The sequence below is a fragment of the Macaca fascicularis genome, chromosome 6, assembly GCF_037993035.2.
Source record: "Macaca fascicularis isolate 582-1 chromosome 6, T2T-MFA8v1.1".
Lineage (NCBI taxonomy): Eukaryota > Metazoa > Chordata > Mammalia > Primates > Cercopithecidae > Macaca > Macaca fascicularis.
Genome location: NC_088380.1, coordinates 140,635,456 through 140,656,069, shown reverse-complemented (window position 1 = coordinate 140,656,069; position 20,614 = coordinate 140,635,456). Strand labels below are relative to the sequence as shown.

At 57.0% G+C, this 20,614-nt stretch overlaps 1 protein-coding gene across 1 annotated transcript in view; it reads right to left on the bottom strand.

Annotated features, from left to right (window-relative positions):
- The window catches only part of TCF7 (transcription factor 7), a 33,430-nt gene extending 13,260 nt beyond the window's left edge, over positions 1-20,170 (bottom strand). Inside the window, 3 exon segments of the mRNA XM_045394906.2 lie at positions 18,815-18,939; positions 19,466-19,532; positions 19,698-20,170. Coding sequence (XP_045250841.1) covers positions 18,815-18,939; positions 19,466-19,532; positions 19,698-19,958 — 453 coding nt within the window. The 5' untranslated portion in view covers positions 19,959-20,170.
- Positions 20,171-20,614: the final 444 nt, after the last annotated feature.

Sequence of the window (20,614 nt, the reverse complement as noted above, 5' to 3'; positions counted from 1 at the left end):
CTCCAGTGATAATTTTGAAAGTGTGCCATGATGTGAGGTAGGTTGGGAAGCCCAGCTCTAGGCTTGTTGACCTTTTCACTGACCTTTTACTAGAGGGTCCTGGGCCAGTCTCATCCCTTCTCTGGAGCTGCATTTTCTCTCCTTGTAAAATGGAGATGAGAATACCAGTCCTACTCACCTCATTGGTCACAGATGCAAAAGTTCTGCTCTGTCCTAAAGTTCCAGGGAGAAGGAGCCAAGGGCCTGTTAAAGTAGGAAGTTTCCTGGAAACCCCTGGAGTGTTTTTATCCTAACAGGTTCCTAGAATAGCACCAGCCAGCCAGACAGCATCAGCCCTGACCAGGCCTCGTGACAGCTGAGGGCACGGAGACTGAGCCTCAGGGCGTACTCCTTCAGGAACATTGGATCCTGCCAGAAAGCATTCCACCATTCACCACCTTAGGGCACAAATGCCTGGAATATGGGGGGCTTTCGAGTCTAAGCTCCTGCTTCAGAGGAGGCCTTGCCATCCAGCCTTGGCTCTGGCTCTTTGACCCTTGGGATGGACCAAATGCCTGGCTAGCAGAATAGGCACGGAAGTCTAAGGAGCTGAGCCAGGGGTCCATGGTGCCAGCTCTTGGAAGACAGTCCCAGAGTCTCTGCTCTGCCCAGAGTTGGGGCTCTGATCCAAGGTAGTGAGAGCATGGCTCCATGGCAAGTTTCTCAGTAAACTCCCCTTCCCCTGCGAGTGGGTGGTTTACCGAGAAACTACCCACAGGAGTTTTGGCCGGGAAGCCATGGAGAGCCCTCCTGCCAGGAGCGGGCAGGCCAGAGCTGACCCTCCTTGGCCATGCTGGGCCTGGCTCAGGTCCAGCTTTGCCACCTGAGCCCCAGGTTGCAGCACAGCTCAGGCTGGGCCTAGGAAACCTCCAAGAGAATCCAGACCAGTCTACAGCTACTGGCCTAGTATATATGCATGTGATGGGCAGTGTTACGGGGTGTTGCCTGGCAGGCTGTGGTCTCATTCTGTCTACCAGCCTTCCTTGGGAACTGGGAAAAAATGCACTAAACAGAAGTCTGCTGTCAGACCACAGGAGAAGTGCTGGATGGGCAGGGGTGGGGCAGAGAACTCACTGGCAGCTGGAGGTCCTGGGGTGGCCAGGGCTCCAGGGCAGAGCATCAAGGGCCTGGCCAGTCCCTCCCACATTCATGCATGCTGCCTCTTAGCCTCAATCTCCAGCCCTCTTTGTGCCTGGTGGTAGGAGCCAGGGGAAGCCGTCCAGCACATGGCCTGGCACCCATGTCCCCCCTCACCCAGTGGAACGTCCCACTCCAGGGCCCCAGCACAAGGCTGTCTCAGGGCCAGGCTGCCTAGACAACAGGGTGGGGTCACCTGGGGCCTGGCGTGTATATGGGAAACCCGGTGACTGGAGGCCCCCTCCCCTGCTCCCCCTGATGGTCACTGTGCCCAGCCCTCAATGGAAGGAGGCAGGCCTAGGGTGATTGTCCCCACCAGGCCCTGAGCATCTCAATGGCACACCTTCATCTTGCCCTCACCCTCTGAGGGCAGAGTACCAAACAAAGCTGGGTGCACAGTAAGTGCTCAAAGCATGCTGGGATGTTTAAATGTGTTGATGCCTCACCAGCAGTCCATACTGCTTGATCAGCAAACCCCAGACTCCTGCTTTTTGCCTTTGCCCCTCTGTCTCCCCCACCATCCCAGACACCCCAGGGCTACCCTGAGAGTCATCTCTGTCCCACCAGTGCCTGTCCAGCCTTCTACTGGATGCCTGGTGACAGGGCTCACTCCCAGCAAAGGTGGTCCTTCCTGCCACTGCATTGCTCTTACTGCTCAAAGACTTCCTCAGGCCACTCCAGTCCACTGTCCCACAGGGGCTCCTCACCCTTTTGAACTATTTCCTTAGCCCATGGCTAGGAATTCCTCATTCAGGTGCTCCAGCATGCCCTCTTGTTTGCCAGGCAGGAGTCCAGAAGAGAGCCAGGCAGGGCCAGGCAGGAGGAAGTGGAAACGGGAGACTCCTGAGGTAGTTCTCCTCTGTTCTGAAGTCGAGCTTGGGCCTGGCTTGGCATCCCCCTTCACCACCACCCCCCAACCCCCTCAACTTCCTGCAGGCTCAGGTGAAAAATAAACACAGTCGGCATTTTCCCTGCAGACCGCAGCGGTCTGCTCGCAGGCTGTGCGCACGCTGACAGCCCTTGCCACCGCCAGCAGAGAAACTCCCTCGCCTCTGACGGTTGACTCTGAAAACCCCCAAATGCTTGAGCCCCACAACACTTTCCCAGCGAAGAAAGTTGCTGTTTCCTCTGGCCTCAAGCCTGTGGGGGTAGGGCATAGGTGAGGCCTGTTAAGGCCCTCCCAAGAACGCCTCCCAGTGGCAGGGGACTGTGCCAGCAGAAACAGCCCCCCAAGAGATCAGGATGCTCAGCTGGTCACTATTGGTACCATTCGGTCAGGGTGTATTTATGAGCTCCTATTACGTGCCAGGCAAAAAAATGCTTCAGGCCTAGAGAAAAGCATGTGCTAATGTGAGCGGAGCATTTCCCATGTGTGAGGCAGAGTTCTGAGCACCGTGCAGAGTTGAACTCAGATACTCCTAACACAGACCTTTGATATTTAGGTACAACTAATATGCCCACCTGACAGATGGGGAAGCTGAGGCATGAGGTCACACAGCTAGTAAGTGGCAGAGCTGGGACGACACCCACGACACTGCAAAGGACACCCATGACAGTGCAAAGGGCCTATGATTATTGTGCCCAGGACACTGTCCCAGTTCTAAACTCAGTCTCTCCCTTTCCCAGCCTGGCTGGTCAGGGTGACCGGAACCAGTGCTTCCCTCACCCAAAAAATGCTCCAACAAGTTTTAGGACCCCTGGGATGGGGGTTCTGCCTACACTGGCAGCCTGTCTGGTGGCAGTAGTTGAGCATGGCCCCAAGGCCCCAGCCATGGCCCCTGCTCACCACGGCACAGCCATGCCGGCCTGCTCCTCTGGCCCTGGTGCCTTCCTCCTGCAATGTTCCATACTTCCTCCTGCTCTGGGCCAGGCTGGCCCACTCTCATCCTGACTTCGGTCTAAGGGTCACCTTGTGGAAAGGCCTGTGACCTGGCTTGGGGTGCCACCAGCCTAGCCAGCAGAGGTTAGCCTGGGGGTCCTGGAAGGCAGGGTCTGCTTGTTAGCATCTCTTTGTCTGTCTGGGCTCTGCACTCAGCAGGCTTGTTGCATGAAGACCTCTAGAATCCCGGTGCCTCCAGAACCTGTGCATGCCCCTGTCCTCAGCCACAGGGCTGTGGGCTGTGACTTCTTCCCTCAGGTCCCTCAAGCGGAAGGCTGCTCCTGAAGCCTGGACCGGAGCTGGGAGAGGCCTTGGGGAAAAGCCGATGGAAGGAAGGGCAGATCCCCACCTTGAGCCTTGTGTTGCCTCCAGGGCAAAGGCTGACCAGACAGAAAGGTGGGCTATTGCTATGGTTACTCTTCTGTTTGCCAAGCACACAGAGGTGACACTGACTAACATAAATGCCATGTGTGACAACCCACTTGAGGCAGGCATGATGTATTCTTCCCATTTCACACATGTGGGAAGCAGGGCTCAGTGAGGTGAGAAAGTCAGCCGTGGCCCCACAGCCCTTCCTCTACCAGGTCAGTGCCAGGGCCCTTTATGGGCTCTCCAGGTCTTCAGTGGTGCCAGCCTCATTCTCCCCTTCTCACTCTGTACTATAGCCACGTGGGGACACTGGCTCTGAGGGCCATGATTCCCTCTGTTTGGAGCACTCTTCTTACTACTTGGCTTGGCAAACTCCTATCCATCTTTCAGGACTCATATAAATGAGACTTCCTCCTAGAAGTCTATCCTACCCTCCTTATCTGAGGAGGGGTCCCTTGCCATTCCCTCATCCCCAGCTCCTTCTGTAGCACCGATCCACTATGCTATAGTTGACTGTTCATCTGTCCTGTCCTTCCTGTGGTCTGGGATTGTGCCCTAAGTTATTTATATGGAATGTATTAGAACTGGGCCCTTGAAGTTGAGTCCAGTGCAGGTAGGGTGGGAGGTGTGTGTGAGCCAGTGTTTAGGGAGAATGTGGCTGCACTAAATAAGGCACCCTGGCTGGTGCTGGGCACAGGGTCACTGCAGCATACAGGTTAGGAAGCTGGGAGGAGCTAGAGCCACTACTTGGACTCAGGACATCCTACCTGCTACCTAAGACCCTTTGGCCTCCTCCTACCCCTGTCCTCTCCTGCCTGTAATACTTTGGGAGTCAGAATGACCAGTCAACATCAGGGCTGCCATTAATTTACATAGGGCATTTGTGCTAATTAGAAAAAGCACCCTTTCTTTTGGACCGACACCCGGGCCATGCCATGCCAGGGCAGTGGCTTGGGAAGCACAGTGCAGGCTGGTCTCAGCCCTTGGCCCAGCTCCCCTGGCACAGCCCCTCCAGTTCTCACTTTCCTTCTTTGCGCTGTTAGGGCCCACCAGTCAGCCCTACAGCTCCCCAGGAGTCTGTGTCTAGAGCTGGAGCCCCACTGCCCAGCACCAGTGGCGCTTTAGTGCCAAGGAGTCTGTCTGCCCAGTTGCTGAGCAGGATGCCCCTCAAGGCCTCAGACTATAAGAATCAACTGCTCGGGGGGCGGGACGAGGCTTGCCTGCATATGGACCAGGCCTTGATTTTTGGGCTTTCACAGACCCCATCTCTGCAGATAATACTCCAGTAGGGCCGAGAATGCCAGCCAGGCTGGAGGCGCCCCTGCTCATGCCCTTTTATCCCTAGCCCCCGCTCCAGGCACCACTGCCCAGGACACAGTGCTCTCCACAGGACGGCCCGCAAGCTCCCTGCCCACAGCGTGCTGGATGCCCTGTGCCAGACGCCCACCACAAAGCACAGAAAAAAGCACAGAGTGTGGCTGCGTGGCCAGCTGAGCTGGAAGGGGTGGGAGATGGCAAGGCCACACCCTCCTGGACCAAGAGGCTTCAGTCTCACCTGCTGGCACAAGGCTGTTGCCACAGTTGCACAGAGCTCTGCTAGGTGCGTGTGGCCAGTTCACCCACCGCCTGACCTTGACATCAGATAAAGGGGCCTGCCACAGCGGAGGTGGGGACTGGAGTCCCTGCATGCAGCCTTGGCAAACCACAGGCCTGCTCTAGCCCAGCCCGGCCCAAGGCACCCTCGGAACTCACTGAGCCCCACTTAGCCGAGTGGCCTGGCCCATGGCCTCCAGTGGTTTCTATGCATTCGTTTACTTGCGTTTTCCTTCCTCCACTTTGAGGTGAACGCCCCTCAGGACAGGATGTTTTTAGAGGAAAATATAAGCTTCCGGGAGCTGCTGCAACTGAGCTGCTAGTTGATGCTACCAACACAGCCTGGAGACTGCACAGCAGCCCTGAGGCTGGGCAACCCCCAGCCCAGGCAGTTACTCATGCAGCTCCTCATCAGTGCCCAGCCGTCCAGAAGCCCAGCGTGGACTGTGGACCGAGCACAACCTCATAGCTACGCTGTCTTTGGCAGTAGGGAATGGAAAACAGGGATCTGGGGATGCAGGTGTTTGAGGAGTTCTCAGGCTGTTTTCCAGAAAAGGCAGGAAAATACCAGAGGTGCAGATTTAGAGATGGCAGCCCCCACTAGTAACAGCCAACTGAGTGTCTCGCAGTCTGCAGAGCTCCACCCCTGCCGGAATCCCACGTCTTCCCAACCACGTTGTGCTGTGCATACGGACTTTGCAGACGAGGAAAGTGAAGCACAGAGAAGCTAAGAATCTTGCCCAAGGTCTCACAGCAAGCAGTGATGGATCTGGATTGGAATCTGGCCCATTGGGGTTTCTGGCCACAGATCTTTACCATTCAGTGACAGGCCTCAACAGGCAGCACTTCTGCTGGCAGCAGCCTGCCAAGCATCTTCCTTGAAATCAATTGGCTAGTAGTGTGGCTCTGACCTCCCCCCGCCCTAGGTGAGGGCACTCTGTCCTTGAAGGAAGTGATTTTGATTCTCAGTCATAAATGACCAAAAGAAAAGCAAGAGGTCATCCCTCCCACAGGGTCTGGCTGGTGCTCCCTGGCCCCACGTGTGAGGAGGGGTGGGACAGCCCCCGGAGGCTGGGGTGCTCTCACCGCGGCTTGTCTAGCTCCAAGCCCGGGAATGACAGAGTCCAGGCAAGGCCCAAAAAGGCAGGGGCTCAAGGGCGGAGGGACAGAGCCTTGGAGATCGCCTCCCCAGCCTCGGCCCTGCATTCTTGCCCCAATTTAATCTAGCAGCCTCTGAGGAGCAAAGACAAAACAGGGGTCTCCAAGTCATGTGTTCTGTCCTGCAGCCTGCACCAGCCTAGGAGGACAGTCCTGCCCTGAGGCCATGGTCATGAAGCGCTCACTCCCCCAGCTACGGCCAGTCAAGGCCCCTGGGGCTCTGTCTGGACTGTCTAGCCATTTATCCAAAGGGAAACAAGGCATGGAAAGGAGCTCCTGGAGGTGCCAGGCCCTTGTGTGCTGCTGCCCGAGCCCTCACACCCAGTGTAAGCAGAGGGAGGAGGCTGGGCTGTGCCAGCTGCATGGGAGCCTCAGGAGAGCCCTTCATGAAGCGAGTAGGGGAGGGTCACACAAAACTGCCCCAGACAGCTCTCAGAAACACACCTGGGTGTAGCATTACACAACCAGGGCAGAGGACGAAATACCAAACTCCTGGGGTTGAGGAGTGGGAAGGGATGCGACGGGTGAGCCAGGCACCCAGCTGTGGCTGCAACACACATGTGCGCGGCCAAAGATGCAACGGAGTGTAAGGGGAGGGACAGCGAATGCCGAGTCAGATGTCTGGGTTCAAATCCCTCCTCCAGTACCCACTAGGTGCAAGTCTCTCCATGCCTGGGGGTCCCCATCTGTAAAACATCCAGGTCTCATGGGGTTGCTATGAGGATTAGATGAATATTTGTGCTTTTTTCTTAATATTCCTTTTTTACTTAAGAACAAAGTGAAACAAAAGGAGAAAAATCAAAAGCAAGTATGTCCCAAGAAAAAGGCTTTTCAGGAACGCCAGCACTGTGCCAGGTTGGGGCCGCCAGCCCTTGATTTCCTCTGGACCACTGCCTGATTCCTGTCAGGCCAGATCACTGAGCTCCTGGCTGGCCCACAATGACCAGAGTGAGAGGGTGGGAGGCGGTGGGGCAGCGAGAGAAGAAGAAACTGCCCTCAAAGTGCCCCAGTGGGGCTGGCAGCAGCTCTGGTTCCTAAGCAGCTTTCCCATGGGGGAATAAGGTGGGTGGGCGCACCCATACGCTGGGACTCCCTCAGCTGCCTCAATCCAGCATTTTGCACGACTCAGCCTAGGAAACCCCCTAGCCCAGCCCGGGACCATACAGAGGAGGGTGCCTGGCCCAGGAGTCCAACAGCAGGCCCTGAGCTGCATCAGGACCAACACTAGAAAGAGAAAGTGATCCACCTATAGACAGGCCTTAACTGTCCTTCCATCACGCACCAAATCAGAATCAATCCTAATGTCATTTGCGGATACTTTTCCATGTAACATTTCTTCTGGAAGCCCTGGGCATCTGCCTTTCAAGTAAGAAAGACAGCCCTTTTGGCCCTGGGAGCCCTGAACTTGCCAGGTGTCTGGGGAGAAAAGGGGTCATCCCTGACTCAGGCCCAGAGCTATGAGGTACCCCTGGGGAGGCAGTGAGAGCAATGGCCTTTCTCTGGGGCCAGAGGAATCCAGCTGGGTCCAGCTTATGAATCTGGCAGTGTGCTAGGGGTATCACCCAGCTTCTTGGCCCACAGTGCCCCCATCTCCACACATTCTACAGCAAGTGGGACAGAGCAGGGAGGAGCATGGGTTTCAGGGTAAAACAAACCAAAGTTCAAATCCTGACTCTGCCAGGTATTAGCGCATTCCTTATCCTCTCTGAGCCTCAGTTTCCTCATCTGCAAAAGGGAGGCCACAGTAGTACCTGCTTTCTTGGCTTGTATAATCTTTTTTTGTGTGTTTTTAGAGACAGAGTCTAGCTCTGTTGCCCAGGCTGGAGTGCAGTGGCACAATCTCGGCTCACTGCAACCTCTGCCTCCTGGGTTCACGCGATTCTCCTGCCTCAGCCTCCTGAGTAGTGGGATTACAGACGTGCGCCACCATGCCGGGCTAATTTTTGTATTTTTAGTAGAGGCGGGGTTTCATCATGTTGGTCAAGCTGGTCTCGAACTCCTGACCTTGTGATCCGCCCGCCTCGGCCTCCCAAAGTGCTGGGATTACAGGCGTGAGGCACCACGCCCTGTCGATCTGTACCATCTTGATACCATAAGGAGTAAAAGCCCCTGGCACAGGTCTGGTGCTTGGGAAGTGCTTGACACATGAACTACTGTAGTTGTTGTTATTCTTTCAACAACTGCTTACTGAGCACCTACTGTGTGCCAGGCCCTAGGGTGGGCGCTGAGAATCCAGTGGTGAAATGAACAGATGTGGCCTGGGCCCCACAGATCCTCTCCAGCCCTTTCTGATCCCAACTCCATCCCTGACACCACCCCCTGCAACATGGCCATCAACCCTGTGGCCTTGGCTCTTCCAGGTTCATCTGTCCCCACACCCCCACCCATGGGGCTGCCCACTGCTTCAAAGGCTGCCAGCGAGCTCTGGGGTGGCTGCTGCAGCCAGGCACGCACTCAGTGGCCAGCGAGCCTGGACCATGGCTGTACCCAGCCAGTAGAGACCTCACTGCTGCCACCGCCGCAAGGCTCTCCACAGGCTGCCTCTCAGCATCTCAGAGGGCCCACCCACCTCTGCCTGCCTGGCCACCGGGCCAGCCACAGAGCCATCTGATTTGAATGAAACTTCAAACTTAATGACTTTCATGCTGGTTATTTAAAACACAATGTAATTTTCTAAAACACCCTATTATTTCCTTTGATAGCTACAAAGCTTCCCCCAATCCCATAAGCATGTTTATTTTTAGGGAAAAGAGTGGTTTGCAGTTGGTCATAGAGACCATAAGGAGAGGGAACCCACAGACAGCAGGGCAAAGAGTCAACCCTAGCAGCTCGGAGGCCTGTGCTGCGCTGCCTCCTACTTAGTGGGTTTTCCACTGGACACTGGGGTCTCCCGGGCAGGCCGTGCCCTACTCTCACAAGCACGTTGGCAGTGACTCTTTCGTCCAACATTGGACAGTGGCCAAATAAACATCAGACTACTGCCCTCCCAGTACTCCCCTCCTTGGGGCTGCTGTGTCCTCTTCTGGAAGATGGTTCCACTAGCTTTCCAATAAGCTTCCCGCCAGCATTCCAGGCATGACAAGTCTGGGGAAGGGTCCTGAGACCACCACTTCACCCTCAGCAGCCTCCTCCTGGCTCTCCCAGACATTCTGCCCTGGGTACAGCCACAGGGCCTGAAGCTTTGACCAGCTAAGTGAGACCTGTGCCCAGATAAATTGGCCCCAGGCAGTGGCTGCCCACACTGCGAGGGTGAGTGGGTGGGGCCCTGCCAGTCGGGGCTCCCTGGCAAGGGAGGTGGCCTGGTGGTGGGTGGGTGTGCGTGCAGAGGTCAGCTGAGCCCCACCAATGCGGGGCGTCCTCTGGGAGCAGCTATTTTTAGGTCCCAGGCTTTCATGTGGCCAAATGATGTGGAGTTTACAAAGCATCAGTAATGCGTTTCAGATGGCGGCCCAGCAGGCCAGGAGGCTGGGCCCGCTGCCACCAGAGCCAGGTCAGAGTTAGTCAGAATCCCTCAGCCTAGACTCCCATCACCTGTCCCTCCCTCCCCACGACCCCTTCTTGCCTGATGGGGAGGCTGGCTCTGGAGCAGTACTTGCAGGGAGCTGCCCAGCAGACCCCGGCTGAGGCCCACCCAGCACACAGGCCTCTCCATGGCCAGGGATTCCCACCCCATTTTACAGGAAGAAACTGAGACCTAGAGAGGTTCCCAGATTTGCGTGAGGTCACACAGCAGGGGAAGGGATGGCTTCCTTCCCATCACAGCTCCCTGCCCTCATGGGAAAACTGGGTTTCCTGGGAGGAGATGATTTGCCACCAATGGCACCCAAACCAGCTCAGACATGGAGTGGGGGCAGCCCTAACCATGTAAACTCCCAAAGCCCACACCCACTGTTCCCTGGGGCCACGTCCTGCCCATCCATGCCTGGAGCCTCTGCCGCACACTCATTATTTGGAAGCACATGGTGTGGGGCCCAGACAGCTTTCCTGCCCTTGAAGAGAAAGCTGGTGGTTTTAATGGGGGGCAGGGTGGGGGGGTTAGGAGGAAGCTTATTTCACAGAGTCTGCTCCTCTGATCTCCAGGGAGTTCTAGCTGTGGAGTCGGGGCTGCGGAGTGAGGGCTGTGTGTCCCCAGGCTTGCTCTGGCACTAGGGTAGTCTGCTAGCAGAACCCAAGCAGGTGGCCTCCTCCCAGAAGAGGGCCAGACTCAGGCTCATCCCAGCTATGCCCTAGGCCAGAATCTCTAACCAGCAAGGGACGGAGGCCCTCTGCTCCCTGGGGAACTGGCCAAGAGGAGCCCCATGTTCCAGCAGAAAGCAGGGGAAGGGGGCACCTCTGCGGAGGACAAGCCCACCCAGGCGGCAGACAGCTTGCATGCAGCAGCGGAAGCGGGCCACACGTTTTTAAGGGAGGGAGGCGGTTTCCCAGGTCCAGACCCCAAGCATGACAGGTTGGCGAAACAGGGCAGCAAACTGCCTGAATGAAGAAGCTGACAACATCCTGGTTTCTCGGAGACACCCACCCTCCACCCCTGCCAAAGCCCCAGGCACCCTGGAGCTCTGCTAGAGACAGTGCTGGTCAGAGATGCTCTCCACACCATGGCTAAGTCACCAATGGGCCTTGGGACCTGAGCAAGCCACTGACCTGTGGGGCAGAGTTCCCCTCAGTAATCAGAGGGCCAGACCCTAGGCTCCCGAACCCCGAGACAGCATGAGAGTCAAATGGAAGGACGGGAAAATGGAAACTTCTCACCTCTGAGGTAGCCCTGCCTTGCACTGCCCAACACCCTTGGGTCTTCTCCGCCCAAAGCCTACCCCTCTCTTGGCTCTGCTCAAGTTCCTCCCATGCTCCCCATGCCTCCTAGCATGCACCCTGCCCCAGCAGCTGGCTCTCCCCGCCTTTGTCCTCCGTGTCCAATTCACACCATTGCAGGTGGGCACCGCCTTGCCCTACCATGACACCAACATGCTGCATGTGCCCATCAGCCTCTCCCAGGCTCTGGAACCTGTGCTGCCCCAGCACCAAGGTCACAGGCTGAGCCCTTCTTCTCCAGCGTCACCGCACATCCCTCACAGATCCTGGGCCTCTGTCTGCCCCTCTCCTGGTGGAGCATGCCAGCCTCTGCCTCTCTCCTCCTTTGTTCCAGCAGGGCCCCCGCCCAGAGTGTTCTCCCCCTCTCACCTGTGTAGGCCCCTCTCTCAGGAGCCTCCCCTGCTGCCCCCACTGGCCTCTCCCTCCCCTGTGCCCTTTTTCCAACTCCAGCAGAACCTCAAAGCCAACTTAGAGGCTCCCAGTGAAAGTCTCTTTGTCTCCCAGGATTGAGCTCTGGAAGGGCAGAGGGAGCCCGCCACGTGCTAACCCAGGTCAAGTATAGAGAAGGGACTCAGTCGGGGTGTGGACCCCAGATTACAGCAGAGAAAGTGTAGTCTATCGACAGGCTGAGGGCCCAAGGGTAGGGTAGGCCAGAGGACACTGTCCCAGGGGAGCTGGGAAAGGAAAGTGCAGCCAAGGCCCCAGTCCCACCTCAGCTTTCGGAGCACTCACACTCCTAGTAGAGGCCTTCCCTCCACCACCACTGCCACTCAGGAGGCACCTACTGTGTGCTGGGTTTCACATACACTGTCTCTTTCCATTCCATACTGACCCAAACAGGTGAGAACCCTCATTATCCTCAGTTTTCGATAAGAAAACTAAGGCCCAGAGGGCTAAGTAACTCACCCAGGGCCACCCAAAGAATGGCAGATACAGTATCAGAGGGTGCATCGTGCAGACTCAACACCTTCCCTCTGTCCACTCCTCTAAGGGGCCTTGGATAAGTCCCTTCCCTGATCTGGCCTCCCTGTCCCCACCTGCAGCAGGAGGATCTGTGCACTGTACCATTGTGGGTGGGGGCCCCTGTGACCTGATAAAACACCTGTTTCCTCCAACGGAGCCTTGTTTGTACACAGCAGCAGGAAGCACCAGTCACAAGGTGTGAGGGGTGTGACTGTATGGCTTTGGGACCGCAACAGCCTGTGGAGGCTCAGAGGGGCTGTGGCTTGCCTTGCACCTCCAGGAGGCTCTGGGCCCACCCCTGACCCACCTGACCTCAGCAGTTATGTGACTTTAAACCAGCACCCCCAGAGCCCTGCTTAAGCTCAGCTAAACCTCCCTCCTTGGAGGGGCAGGGGATGGGGTATGGTTTCCACAGACCCAGAAAGGGGGCCACCCTCATCTGCTTCAGCCCCGCTCACTTGAGTCTCAGAGCAGCTGAGGAGGTGGCAGTGCTGGTATGAATATTCCCGAGTGCTGCTGTGGAAACTGGCTTGGTGGAACCTGGTAGAGCTGGGGGAAGGATCCCAGGTCTCAGCAACCAATCCACGGCTCTTTGCCAGCCCTGGGTCTTGGGAAGGTCTTTTCTGCCCTGCTGAGCTGGTACTCACCCTGACTTTCCAGAGGAGGGGCAAGCCACCCTGAATTCCCAGCCATCCCTCCCTGCTCCCAGGACAGGGTGGGGCAGGAAGCCTGGCTCTAACCAGGGGTCTGCAGCATTGGCCCCCTTCATGGTGCTCTCCTGGCTTTGAGGGAGCCACCCTCAAAGTCCCACCTTGGGAGCAGCGGAGAAGAGGCTGCAGATTTTTCAAATGTGATAGCCAATACTACGCAGGCAGCCTTCCAAGGAAAGAAATGTAATTCAAAATAGCTCACAGTCGCACTGCCCACCACAAACCTATTCAATGCAGAGCAAACAAGGCAGAACTCCATGTTAGCTGTGCTGAGCCACTGTAAGCACGGGACACTCACAGCTCAGAACCTACAGCGAACTGGGGCACCAGGGAAGCAAATGCCTTGACTCTTCCTGCCCCTTGACCCCATAATTCTGTGTGGGTATTATGCTTCAGGAAAAAGTCAAGGTGGAAACGAAGGAGTGATGTGTACAGAACATCACTCACCCTGGGAAAGAAGGCAGCCCGGGAGCAAGCCAGAGCCACAGGGGAGGCTGCAAGCAAGGAGGCTGCCCACACCTGTGGCATCATGGCAAGAATGAGGGGCACGCACAGGGTGGCCATGGCTTCCCAGGCTGATGGCCATGAGAGTTTTTTGGTTTTTTTTTTTTTTGACGAGTCTGGCTCTGTTGCCCAGGCTGGAGTGTAGTGGCTGATCTGGGCTCACTGCAACCTCCACCTCCCAGGTTCAAGCGATTCTCCTGCCTCAGCCTCCCGAGTAGAGGAGTTGGGATTATAGGCGTGTGCCACCATGCCCAGCTAATTTTTGTATTTTTAGTAGAGACTGGGTTTCACCATGTTGGCCAGGCTGGTCTTGAACTCCTGGCCTCAAGTGATCCACCTACCTTGACCTCCCGAAGTGCTGGGATTACAGGCATGAGCCACTGCGCCATTTTTTTTTTTTTTTTTTTTTTTTAAACAAAACAGCTTAAGCTTCTAATGTCTCATGTAAAGGACTTTTACATGACAAGGAAGGGGAGTCTCTTTCAGATCAGTCTTTGTGGTGGCAGGAGAGAATTCTGAGGAAGGAATGAGTGGCTGTGGCTCCCTGGTGGCCCCAGGGATAGCACTTTCCCTCCTAAGAATTCTGGGTCAGGCAGGGTAGTGAGTAGGTGGCCTGTACACCTGAGTCCCCAGTCCCCGGGTTCAGACCTCCAGACCCCTCAGTGCCCAAGTCCATGTGGGGCCCATGAGTGAGCCACCACTGGCCCCCTGGGAGCCAGGCCAGCAAGGGACAAGGGTTCAGTCATGGCTGACTCCCCCTGGCCAGGCTGCACTGGCACCTCTCTGGGCCCCTCCCTGGCACTGCTGCTGGTCCTCACTCCAACTCTGGGAGGAGGGCTCACCACTCCCATTGTGCAGAGGAGGAAACGAACAGCCGGGCTTTCTTTGGGTTAAGCATGGTGAGTGCATTGTAAAGCAGTGCCAACCGTCTGAGCCTAAAGAGTTGCCAGGGCGGGCAAGGCAGCCAGAGTCGAGGGATGAGGAGGGGCCCACTGGGAATGGTCAGAGGCGGCTCCCTGAGGTGGAGACATGTGAATTGAGCCCTGAGTGAGGAATGAAAAGGTGGCGACTATGTGCAGGGCTGCGGCAGAGACTTCCAAGCGGAGGGAAGCAGTGTAGGAGTCCTGGGGTGGAAAGAAGTTGCTGGCTGTAAGACCCCCTAGGACAGGGAGGGGACTGCCGTCAGGGAGACAGCAAGAGGCTGGTGCAGGTGATGAGGGGCAGCTGGTGGGGGCCACCCAGGCGCTCAGCTGTGGTGAGTGGCTTGGACCTTACTCCAAGAGCAATGGGAAGCTAATGCAGGGTTTAATCAGGTAAGAGATGTGATCTGATTCTGTTTTTAAAGGACCCCTTGGCTGCTACATGAAGCCTGGACTGTGGGTTAGGATGGGGGTTGGGGGTGAGGGAGGGGTCCTCTGGAGGCTGTTGCTGCTGTCTGGGTGAGAGATGGCGATGGCTGGGGCTTCGGGTGCTGACTGCAGAGAAGTAGGGAGGTTTGGGATGTGTTCAGAGGGAAGCCTGCCAGTCCCTCCTCTGTCTTCATCCAAACCCTGTGGCCTTCAGAGTGCTGCTCAGTGGGCCCTCCCTCACAGCTGGGGCTGGGGCTGGCTCTGCCCAGGACACCTCAGTGACAGCACTCCTCTGGCCAGCTCTGCTTCAGGTCTCTATCTGTCTCCTCTGCTCAGCCGGGCACTCCCAGGGGAAGAGCCTGGTTCCAGTCTGGGGGTCCAGTACCTGATACCCAGCCTGGTGCCAAATTCCCACCTAATAGGCTTCACTCCAACCAGGACTGGCGCTCAACACCAATAACTAACACTTTTCAGCAAGGGCCATGGCTCGCTTTGCAGCATGTGGAAGCCGGTGGGTGCTCCTGCACCTACTCATCTCTGCAGAGCTCCTCGGACAGGCTGCCCATGCGTCAGCAGCACTTCCTTCCTCTGCTGGAGCCTTGCTCATACCCTCACCTCCTGTTCCCCCGGGCACGCTCTGGACCTGCCGGGAGTCCCAACATGAGTCCACTGCCTCAGTGAGGCTCCTTCTGCTGGACCTGACACCTGACGCCTGACCCCCTAGCTTGGGGCATCCCTAGGCATCTGGATGGCTGTGGAGATCAGGGACAGGGACACATGGCCCCAAGCCTGCAACAGCCAAAGGCTTCAGCCTTCTTATTTAAATTGAGATGTAATTCACATATCGTGAAATACACTGTTTTAAAGGTATATAATTCAGTGGCTTTTAGTATATTCCTAAGATTGTGCAGCTGCCACCACTATCTAATTCCAGAACCTATTTATCACCCCAGAAAGTATCCCCATACCCATGCACAGTCGCTCCCTGGGCCCCTCTTCCGTCAGCCCCTAGCAAGCACGAATCCTCTTTCTGTCTCTATGGATGTGTCTATTCTGGATATTTCATCAAAATGGCAAAAGGCTCGGCATCTGTCCAAGCTACAGACTCCAAGTGGAGCTCATAGAAGAAGCCACAGCGCAACGCGGCCTCACATCATTTTTGGATATGACAAGACTGACTACACTGCTGTATGCATTCAGGAACCTGAGTTTGCCTAAGGAACGATGCCTTACTCATCCCAGAATCCCCCCAGAGTACAGCCTAAGATCAGCTCACTATCCTCCCACTCACCACCTCCACCTACTCTCAGGTCTCAAAGCAGAGAAGAGAAAACAAAACCAAACCAAAGCCCAGGCAACACAGTGAGACCCATCGCTACAGAAACAAAAACAAACTTAGCTGGGTATGGTAGTGCATACCTGTTGTCCCAGCTACTCAGGAGGCTGAGGTGGGAGGATCGCTTGAGCCCAGGAGTTCGAGGCTGCAGTGAGCCAAGATCACACCACTGCACTCCAGCCTGGGCACCAGAGTGAGACCCTGTCTCTAAAAAAACACAAACACAAACACAAAACAAAACAAAACAAAAAAACCCTGGTTACTGGTCTAGGCCAGTAACTGCCTGCAAGCCTACATTAGGTGCTTGACAGTGTTCATGGAATAAACTTTGACCTAATTTTTTCTTCCTCTAACAAGCTTAAGAGAAGCCAACTACCAAAAAGAAGGAACCTTTTCGGAAGAAAAAAAAAAAGTATGTCCCGTGGCAGTTGGCTGTGGGGTAGTCATTCAGCCCATTGCTCCCGGCAAGGTTCAAGCTGGCCTGTTTCGAGGTCTCTTAACACAGCAGCCGCATGGGCATCCCACCCACATGGGCAGAGCAGGTCCCTGGTACAGGCTTTCCCCGCTCCCAAGGGAGGTCCAATGACTGGCCTCAAGCCTCTCAGCTAAGTGTTGACCACATGGGTGCCCTCAGAGAAGACCGGGCAAAGGGCATGGGGGCCTGGATCTAAGGCCTGTGGCAGGACCCGAGCAGCAAGCTGTCTGTCCTTTAAAGATGGGCTTGGGAAAGTGACCAGCTTTGGAAAAATCTTCCAAAGGCAATTTTTCCTCAGGGCCCTTGAAAGGGGCTCCTGACCCAAGATAAGAGGATCATTCCGGGTTCCAGACACATGAACCTTGAATCCAATGATAAATGTGCTTCTAAAATGTGGGGGTGGATTCACTTTGCTTGGTAAAACCCAATCACATTTTAAATGCCCACACGTCTTCAGGTAATGCAAGCAAATACTCTGACTTGCTATGTGTTTATAACTGTCAGGTTTGCTTAAAAGAGGTTCCCCTACATTCACATACATCTTCCTCACCCAGTGTCACTCCAGCTTACACCTTTGCCTCTGTCCTTTTCTGCAGCCCCACAGAGCAGCTGAGGCCAGGGCACAGAGAGCCAGTGTCAGAGCCCGTCCTTCTTCTCCTCATGTGTGCCCAGAAGCCACACGGTGGGGACTGTGGCTGCGTGGGGAGGAGGGCAAGGGGCTATGTACCTATAGGAGCAGGTGCGATACATAGAAATGTATCTGCTGTAGCTTGAGAAAGACTGAAAGGTGAACAATGAATGACCCAGGTCAGTGGTGGTGTGCCTCCCGCACTGTCCTGACTTTTAGAGCCCACTCTTGACCCATGTGGGCCAAAGGACACCAAATGGTTCCATCACCCATACCCTGACAGCAGAACAAGGCCTTCCCTGCTCCAGATACTCCCCCAGCACTTGCCCACACCACTAGATGACCTCCGAAAGGAGGCCTTTTCCCTGCGCTGCTGTGGAGCCCCAGGAGGCTGGAGTGGAGCCTTGGGCCTAGGCCTTTTGTCTAATCATGGTTCCAAGGTGACCCCGGCCCCCATGCAAGTGGCTCACCTGTCAGAAGTTTGGCACTGGTAAGTTATGTTAACCTGGTCCCAAATCTAAGGGTTTACATCTTGTAGGGATCCAAAATGCATCTTCATTAAGCATGGGCTCATGCAGGGTGAGTTCTCTGGGTATAGCCACTGTATCGGGCGGGAATGCTGGGGGGCACGCCCCTCACCTCACAGACTTGGAAGGAAGTGAACCACCTCATATACCAAGCCACTCCAGAGCAGAAAGTCGGATACAGAGACTACTTGGAAAACATGCTCATTTTACAGATGAGGAAATAGGGGCCCAAAGGGCAAGGAGTTCATTTCTAGAGCTGGCCATATAACAGGTTTTCCAGCCTGGGCTTCTGGAAAGCCTGTATGTCTTCTCACTCCCACTGACTTGGCATCCAGCAGCTCTCAGAACCACCCTCTTCACTCCTGGTCTGAAACAGCCTAGCAGTTACTCTCCTCCCTCTGGTGACCCCACTGTAGCCATGTGAGCCTCCAGCCTGCTAGCCCCACCTGCACTGGGCTTACATTCACACCCAACACTCGCTTACCACAGTCTCCAAACCTTCCATGTACCTTCACCCCAACTTGGACCAACTGAGAAGAGTGTGAAATACGAATAGGAATTTCTTTAAAAGCACAGCTGTACTGCTCCAAAGCACCCAGAATAGGCTCTTCGCACTTTAGGTCATCTGCACCAATGGGCATGGTTTGTAATGATCATGAAATGTTTTCAAAGCACTGGGACTTAAAAATATTTAATTCCCGAATTCATTAAACTGGTCCCTTCTCAACATCTCTGATTTGTAGCACCTTTGCCAACCCTTCCTGGTGTGTCTGAGACCAAGCCAGTTTCCTAAGAACCCACTTTCCACACATGGTGTTCAGGGTCCTTCTTTGGCAAGGGTGCACTCACGCCAGTAAGGACACAGCCGAGTACAGCACGTTTCTCCTGCACAACCAGGGCACCTGAACAGATCAGCTTTCCTGCCCACTCCTCCAAGCGCCAAGGAGGCTCAGGGTTTCCTGGGCTAGTTAGAAAGTTAATTGCAAAGCTCTGAGATCAGATCAGAGCAGCCAGGAGCGACGGTGGTCTCGACTCAGAAGTTCTCTAAGAAGACCCCACCCTGGCATCACCCCGCACCAGGACAGACTGCACCTGCTTATGAGCAAGCTGGGAAGACAAAAGCCAAGAGCCAGAGGGCAAGGGGGTGCCCCAGGGCGGCCTCTCCTTCCTTCAGCAAAGTTCTCCTTTTGGTTCAGATCCCACTGGGTGTGTATGGGAAGAAAGACCAGCACAGGAGTCTCGTCTATTTTGTTCCAGGCAGAAGTCTTGCCCGTGCCTCACCTACCTGGTCAAGGAGGCTGCAAGCACAGGGCGGCACTGACTGCCGGGTCCACTTACCAGCGGGGGCTGCGGCTGGGGGTGCTGCCCTGCTCCCGAGGGGGGTGGGTAGTGCATGAGCAGATTGAAGGCGGAGTAGACGGTCTCTTTGTACATGCCGCTGGTACACTCCGGGGCCTTCAGGCCTGGAAAAACCACAGCTGGGTCAGACACACCAGCCCTGGTGGCGGCTGGGACTGAAGGCTGTCTGCTCTTGAGAGAAAAAGAATTGCCAAGGGGTCCCCTTCAAGTTCCTGACTTGGGAAGGAACGGGTTGGGAGTATCCGCAGTGCCAAGTTGTAGGGGAAGGACCTGGAGTGCAGGCCTCCCCGAGGTGGCCACTACTTGACCTCCCCCCGCCCCCCTCGCCCTCCAACCAAGAAACCTTGGCCAGTTCTGTCTCCTGAAGACGGCGGATTAGTCAGTCACCTGGGCAGGAGGGGAGGCGGGCATGGCGGGGGTCTGTTTACTCCTATAAAGGTCAGGGCACCGGAAGTGACTCGACCCGGCGGCGCCCGGGAAGCCCGCCCCCCACTCCCCACCCCTGGGTTTTGCCGCCTCCCGAGCAGCGGTGGAGGAGGCACCCGGCTTCCCGCGGTCCTCGGCGTCCCCGTCCCACCGAGGCCAGGGCCTGAGAGCGAGGAAGGGGGGCCGGGCCGGGCCGAAACTCACCGTCCTCCAGGGGCTCTGGAAGTTTGTCCGGGAAGAGTCTCTGCGCAGCGTGTTCCCGCCCGAGAGCCTGGAGGGAGAACCGGAGGGGAGTGAGGGGCGGTGGGACCGCGGGGATCGGGGCAGACGCCGGGGCAGGGACGCCCTGCGCGCTGGAGACCCCGAGGGCCGCGCGCAGCTGGGGCGGCGGGGCGCGGCGACCGCGGGGGAGGAGCCGGCGCCGGCGGGGGCTCACCTCGGCCCCGACCTCGGCCTCGCCGCGGGCCCCGGCGCCGGCTCCCGGGACCCCCGGGATCCCTGCGCCGCCGGCCGCGCCCTCGGACTCGTTCACGAGCGACGACTTGAGCTCGGCGAGGTCGCGCTCGGGACCGGCGGCGCTGTCGCGGATCTTGTCGTCCTGCTCCTCGCCCTCATCCTGGAAGGCCAGCAGCTCGTCCGGTGCGCCGAGGTCGTCGCCGCCGCCCGCGCCGCCCCCGCCTGAGTCCAGCTGCGGCATGGTGCGCTCCGCTCGCCGTGGCGCGGGACGCTGGGCGCGGGGAGTGCGGGGCGCGCAGCCGGCCCGGGGGGCGGCGAGCCCGGAGTCCGAACCTCCGAGCCCGGATTGCGGCGGGCGGAGCGCGGGCTGACTCCGCCTGGGCGGGCTGCAGGCGCGGGCTAGGGCGCTGGGCAGAGCGGCTCAGGGAGCTGGCGGGTCCGAACATCAAAGGCGCCGCCGGCCGAGTGCCGGGGGCGGGGCGGGCGGTGGGGGCGGGCCCGGCCGGGGGCGGGACACAGGTCCGCCCCGCCCCTCCTCTCCCGGGTGAGGCCGGGACGCGCCCACTGGGCGTAGCCTTAAAGGGCTCGCTCTCCCGGAGCGCACCCCGAGCGAGAAGTCGGACGAGCCTGAGAATGATCACCCTTCTTCCGAAACGCAGAGACTCTAAAGGGAACTCCTGACGCCCCGCTTACTCAGCTACAACCGATATTCCCCCTGCTTCCTGCGCCCAGGTTTCTCCTCCAGCTGCCGAGGGCGGGAGTCCCCTAGGCCCTTGGGACTTGGGCGTGGCTTACCACTGCAGCCTTGGTTTGAACTGTATGGTGCTCAGCCTCCAGTGCGCCCCGTGCTTTGAACTGGGGGCTTCCTAGGGCTTGGGGCTGCTTGAGGCTGTGCTC